The sequence below is a fragment of the Silene latifolia genome, chromosome X (assembly GCF_048544455.1).
Source record: "Silene latifolia isolate original U9 population chromosome X, ASM4854445v1, whole genome shotgun sequence".
NCBI lineage: Eukaryota > Viridiplantae > Streptophyta > Magnoliopsida > Caryophyllales > Caryophyllaceae > Silene > Silene latifolia.
The window spans coordinates 94505566-94511673 of NC_133537.1; the positions used below are offsets into that span (position 1 = coordinate 94505566).

At 38.7% G+C, this 6108-nt stretch overlaps 1 protein-coding gene and 1 non-coding gene across 2 annotated transcripts; both read right to left on the minus strand.

Moving 5' to 3' along the window:
• On the minus strand, window positions 1-1937 carry LOC141617880 (uncharacterized). The gene is made up of 4 exons (XM_074435012.1): window positions 1298-1937; window positions 1046-1226; window positions 409-791; window positions 1-170 (listed from the first exon to the last, which is right to left on the minus strand). Exons 1-4 carry the CDS (start codon window positions 1935-1937, stop codon window positions 1-3), a joined length of 1374 nt encoding a protein of 457 aa, XP_074291113.1.
• Window positions 1938-5181: 3244 nt separating this feature from the next.
• On the minus strand, window positions 5182-5288 carry LOC141625361 (small nucleolar RNA R71). The gene has a single exon (XR_012535147.1). It is a non-coding gene; the product is annotated as a small nucleolar RNA R71 (small nucleolar RNA).
• Between the last annotated feature and the right edge of the window lie 820 nt (window positions 5289-6108).

Consider the following 6108-nt stretch of genomic DNA (forward strand, 5'->3'; position numbering starts at 1 on the left):
CTATATTAAGAAACTATCCCTTGCTGAAATCAATTTCTTAAGATCATGAGCCAAATCCATCTCCTGCTGCAATAGCTCAACATCATCAGGTTTATCAACTAGTGCCTTTTGAATATTCTCCATGGCAATACTTGTAATACTGGTATTATTCTCAATATTAGAGAAGCACTCTTTATTCAAACATTTCAAAACAGGCTTAAGAGCTTTAAGTTTTTTTTATTTCAGAAAACATTTTGGTACCTCTATAACCTATAACCCAAACTTTTCCAACAAATTCCTTGAAATTAGGTGCAGTACCCCACTTGTTAAAGTATTTAAAGCTTTTCCTTCCTCCAATCTAAGCACTCCTGCCCATGATAGTACATGGACAATGATAAAAAAGCCCCCCAGGGTAAAAATGAGCAATACTGTCCCCAAACGTGTCCAACCACTCCTGATTCCCCATAGCTCTATCCAATATACTATACACCCTATCAGATGGTTCCTGTTTATTAGACCAGGTAAATAGAGCTCCAGTAGCATGAATGTCCTCCATACCACAAATAGAGACACAATCTTGAAAATGCTCCATCTCTGCATTAGAAGTGTTTCCACCCAATCTCTCAACATGAGATAGAACTGTATTAAAATCCCCAAGCCATAACCAAGGGTTAGTACACCCTACAGAAATCCCCTTTAGTAAATTCCACAACTCAACTCTCTTACACAACCCATTAAAAGCATATATCATACTAAGATAAAACTTCTTCCCACCAGTTTGAGAATGCACTAACATATGAATATGTTGTGCACTATAAGAGAAATTGAATATAAAAAAAACCAGGCTTCTACATAATCCATATTCTACCACCCTTATGCCAACTGCTGCAAGTAGTGGAGACACTCCAACCATCATAAATAGAGGTATCCCTTTTCAACAATGTCCCAGGTTTTAGTTTAGTTTCAAGCAGACCAAACAAACTAACCCCATTATTGTGCATAAACCATTTCACCACTCTCTGCTTATTCAGGTCATTGAGACCCCTAACATTCCAAAATCCAATACTATGCATTGATATTGTTAACAGTGGGATCCTTTCCACTCTCTACTACCGTCCCCTGAGGAGTAGTAGTGTTATTTAGTCCATCCATAAAAGTATATGTACTAAACTTGCCAGATAACCTCACCCCAACCATTCCCTCTTGTCTATTAAGTCTCATTATCTGCTTAGCTGGTGTAGACCTAACTGCAGGAGTAGATCTAATCATAGCCAGAGGAGGAAAATTAGTAGGAATAAGAGAATGGGAGTCAAAATACCAGCAGATGCAGTCTGAGGTTTCAGAATAGGCCTCCATTCTTGTTTCTGTTGAGGTTTAGGCTTTGACATAGGAAATTGAGTACTACTCTTACCCCTCTTCCTACCAGGTTTCTTACATGGGGTAGAGTCATGACCTATCCCATTACAACTAGTACAGGAAATAGGCCTCCACTCATAATCTATAGTCACACACACCACTTGCCCATATTCATTTAAAAACTTCACTTTCTCAGGTAACATCTGATCCATAGGCAATTCCACCATAACCCGAGCATAACTCAGACGAACCTTATCATGTGTCTCAACGTCCATCTTAACATACTTACCATCCAAGTCCGCAATCTTAGATAAACACTTCCCCCAAAACTTCAGAGGAATTCCATATAGTTTAACCCATACAGGAACCACAACGACTTTCTCTTTAACTAAATCCATATCCACAACCCACGGTTTAATAATCATTGGTTTATTATCAAACATGTAATACCCAGATTTCAATAAGGCTTCCTTACCAGCAATTTTAGTGAGTCTAATAATAAAAACACCATTATCTAGAAAAGAAACCCTATCAATCCCAAATTGGTCCCAAACACGATAGATGTAGCTTTCAACAATATCCCAAGGAGGATTAGCCCCCATAATGTAACAAATAACAGAGTTATTTCAGAAATCTACCTCTGTTTTGATGTCATCATGTGTAAACTAGAGTAGATCAGAAACATCCTCCACTTCGATAATTGTTTCCATTACTGGTACATCCTTCCCACCCTGGCGAAGCATCCATCCATCATTCACCACCGGTTCTCCTTCACTAAGATTCAACACAGGAATACCCTGAATAGCATTAATGGATTTTGTTTTTCCAGTATCCGTCGACGAAAGAATATTCAAGGTACCATCTTTAGAGGTACATGCATCAGATGATTGTATAACAGAAGCTTTTGAAGACTTTACTGCTGATTTAGCCACTGAATTTAATGGAGTAAATCAATTTTGTGAATGTTTCAGTGCCGTCATTTTTGTTAATTTTTAGGTTAAGTTATCAGAGCTTTTCTCTCTCTAGTTTTCTCTCTCATTTTTTTTGATTAAATCTCTTATTTTTGAATTGAAGAATGAAATTGAAAGAAGAGACGATGACATAAAGAATTGAAATTAGGAGACACCGTAAAGGGGAAAAATGCAATGATTGGATTACTCATATCTTGTTTTTTTTTTCCAGTTTGTTTGATGTTTTTTTTTGTTGGTATAAATGAGGGGCGAGGCCTGAAACTCTAGTTACTAGACAGGGGATAGCCATCCCGAAAATGTTTTCTCTAAGAATAGGCCGAAGATCGAAGGAAGGGTAGTCCAGAATAGTTGAAATGGTACTAGATTTGACCACGTAATTGACGAACCAGTCGCTTGCACGATTCGCCTCTCTGTAGGAAACTAGGAATGCTCTAATCCGACCGTCCATCTACCATCTTTAATCATATCTTTGCATATTTTAACCAAGAACTTTAGACTATTACTCACCAATTGATCTTCTAGGATGCATTGAATGCATGGACGATTATCCATATGGATAATCAACTTATCTAGTCAGAATTCCTTTGCTCTCTCTAGCCCTGCCAATTAATCTTTTGGACTATTACTCACCAATTGATCTTCTAAGATCAGTTTATTTGATGTTGATGAATTTTGTAATATTATATGAAGGTTGTTGTCTTGTTGTTGTAGTACCAAATCTTAATGTAATTTAAATGAATGATATTGTAAGAGTTGTACCAAATTCATGCTTTTATAAAAAGGCTCATTCAAGCTATATTGTTCAAAAGACTTTAACCAGTTGTAGTGTTCAAAATACATCCAAGTAAGCATTGAAATAGTAAAATTTCGTACATTTCAATCCATTTTTAACTAAAACCAAATGCTAAGTAGACTATCTTCAAACATGGTTTGATGATACTTCTGTTGTAAGTTGACTGCTCCCTTCACCAGTTGCCATTCTGCTCCTAGGACCAATGTTAGTGCCTGACACATTTGTGAACATCTATTAGCACTCCAATGCCCTCTGGTGCGTGCAAGTACAAATTAACAATGCATTCACATAAATCAAACACGATAAACATGGATAACATAATTGACAGAAATCAGGGGTAACACAACAATTACCCTTCCTCTTCCTCCTCCTCTTGTACCTCTTTTTGGACCACCCCTCCCTTCTCTTCCAGATTTTATAACCCTTCCAGTCCTCCTTGTTTTAGTGGGTAAGGCCACTGCTACATGATGATGGGTTTGTGGATATGATCCCTCCTTTTCTCTATATCCAACATTTGTAGTCCTAGGTCTCCCTCTCCCTCTTTTAGGAGGTGGTTGCACCTCTCTATCCTTCTGAGGACATTTTTTTTGTTGTGTTCTTTTGACCTAAAACTAGAAAAACTCATCTTAATGCCATGTTTTGTCAGTTTTCCTTTCTTCTTGGGATCGTCATGTGGATCTCTTCTTTTCTTCCAAGGTCGACATGGTCCAACTAGGGATGACAATTGGTCGGATATGGATGTGGTGGATCTTCTTCTTTTCTTCCAAGGTCGACCTGGTCCAACTAGGGATGACAATTGATCGGATATGGATGTGGTAGAGCCATATCCATATCCATTTAATTTATGGTCATCCATATGCCACCTTCATCCACTTAATTTTTTTTCATCCACCCATATCCATATCCACCGGGTGAAGCGGGTATCCGTTGGATACTTTCACGCTTATAAAATTTAAGTAATATATCGTAAAAAAAAACAATTGAGACGATAAAATTGAAAGGCGTACATCACCAAACAAATCATCTTACATATTGGAGTACAAGTACACCAATTTTAAATCAAATACAAATGTCATAAATTTTTTTTTAATCAAAAGAATTATTAACTTTAAAAAAAAAAATTAATTATAAACATTAATTTAGAATATCCACCGGGTGGTTAAGCGGGTAATAGATTATGATCCATATCCCACCCTAAATTCACCCGTATCCATATCCCACCCTAATTTCAAAAAAATAAAAATAAAAAATCATCATCCATGTCCCATCAATTTAATTTCGGGTGGATGGATATCCACGGAGTTAGGGTGACACTGCCATCCCTAGGTCCAACCTTTATTGGTGGGAGAACTATGGACATGTCCACTTTGGACCAATGCCTTTCTCCTGGACATGGACCTGCTGAGGAGTTTTAAACTCTTAGGTAAATCTCCATTTTGTACATGGGATGCATATAATATCCTGCTTCAGCATGAATATAAAAAAATAGAAGCAATTGCATGGGAACAAGGGATTCCAATTACATTCCCTTTCCTACATGTACAAGTCTTTGTTGCCAGATCTACCTCTAGCGCATCAATATCAAAATGGCGCCATTTTGATGTAAGGATTTGTCGTCGTTTCCCAATCAAAAACAATTTATAAAGAACCCAAATTAAGTAGTATAATTAGGGTGTCGAACACAAAGATGCCGGGGATGGCGTTAGGTTATGCTTAGTTAGTTGAAGTTTCTAGCTCTAGTCTTTACATGTTGTTTGCTTGTTTGTGTAGTTTGTGTGCTTCTTGTAGAGTGTGTGTAATTTTTGCCTTACCCTAGTATGTAAAAGCATTAGGAGTCTTACGGTTTGTCAAGTTGTATGCCTAGGAGGAACCACCAAGTTTTGCTCTTTGACTCCGATCCCGAAAGGATTTTTAGAGCCTTAAGGAATAAGACCATATCAAGGGTTAGAACCTCTTCTCAAGCAACCATAAACCAAGCAAATCCACCCTTCCAACACCATAGACCCTCCGGACACATTTACTACATGGGATGCCTTAGCCAAGGCGTTCCTAGAGAAGTATTATCCATCATCAAAGGCCGCTATGCTCCGGAACGAAATTCATACCTTTCAACAAGAGGAAGTAGAGTCCCTAGGAGAGGCATGGGATAGGTACCTAGATCTACTTGCTAGTTGCCCTCATCATGGGATCCCGGCTTGGTACGTGACTCAAACCTTCTTTCAAACTTTGCTCCCAAGGACAAAAGAAATGGTGAATGCCTCCGCGGGAGGGGGATTCGATCATTTGGGTGAAGAGGAGGGCACGACTCTAATCAAGAAAATGGTGGACTCCGAGGCAAACTATGGCACAAGAGTGAATGTCTTGAGAAGAAGCAAGCACCCTCCCGAATTCTTAGTGAATGTGGAGACTAATGCTAAGCTTGATATGCTCACCAAAAAGCTTGAAGAGTTGAGTAAGAAGAAGCAAGTGAACCAAGTGAATCAAACTACCACTTCTCATGGACCATCCATGGAGGAAGTGATGCAAAGATCAACATGTGAGTCATGTGGAGGGATGGGTCACACTTATGAAGTATGTGCAAATAATCATTACAACAACTTTGATGGGAACAATGTGCAAGAGGTGAATGCTTTCCAAGCATTTAACAATTTCTCAAACCATCCACCTAGGCCCTCGTTCAACAACAACCAAGGATCCAACCAAAACTTTGCCAACCAATCTCAAGCATACCAAGATTATAGGGGTAACCAAGGGAACCAAGGTAATCAAAACTTTTACCAAGGAAACCAAGGAAACCAAGCTAACCAAGGAAACTTTTATAAATTGTTTTTGATTGGGAAACGACGACAAATCCTTACATCAAAATGGCGCCCAAGGTGGCTGGAGGTGGCTTTGGTGGTGGTTGAAAGATGGTCGCATGAAATGGTTATAATTGTATGTTTGTGGCTAGGGGTGGAAGAAGGGTTCATGGTGGCTGTTGTGGCGGTCCATGGTGGTCGTGGATAGTTG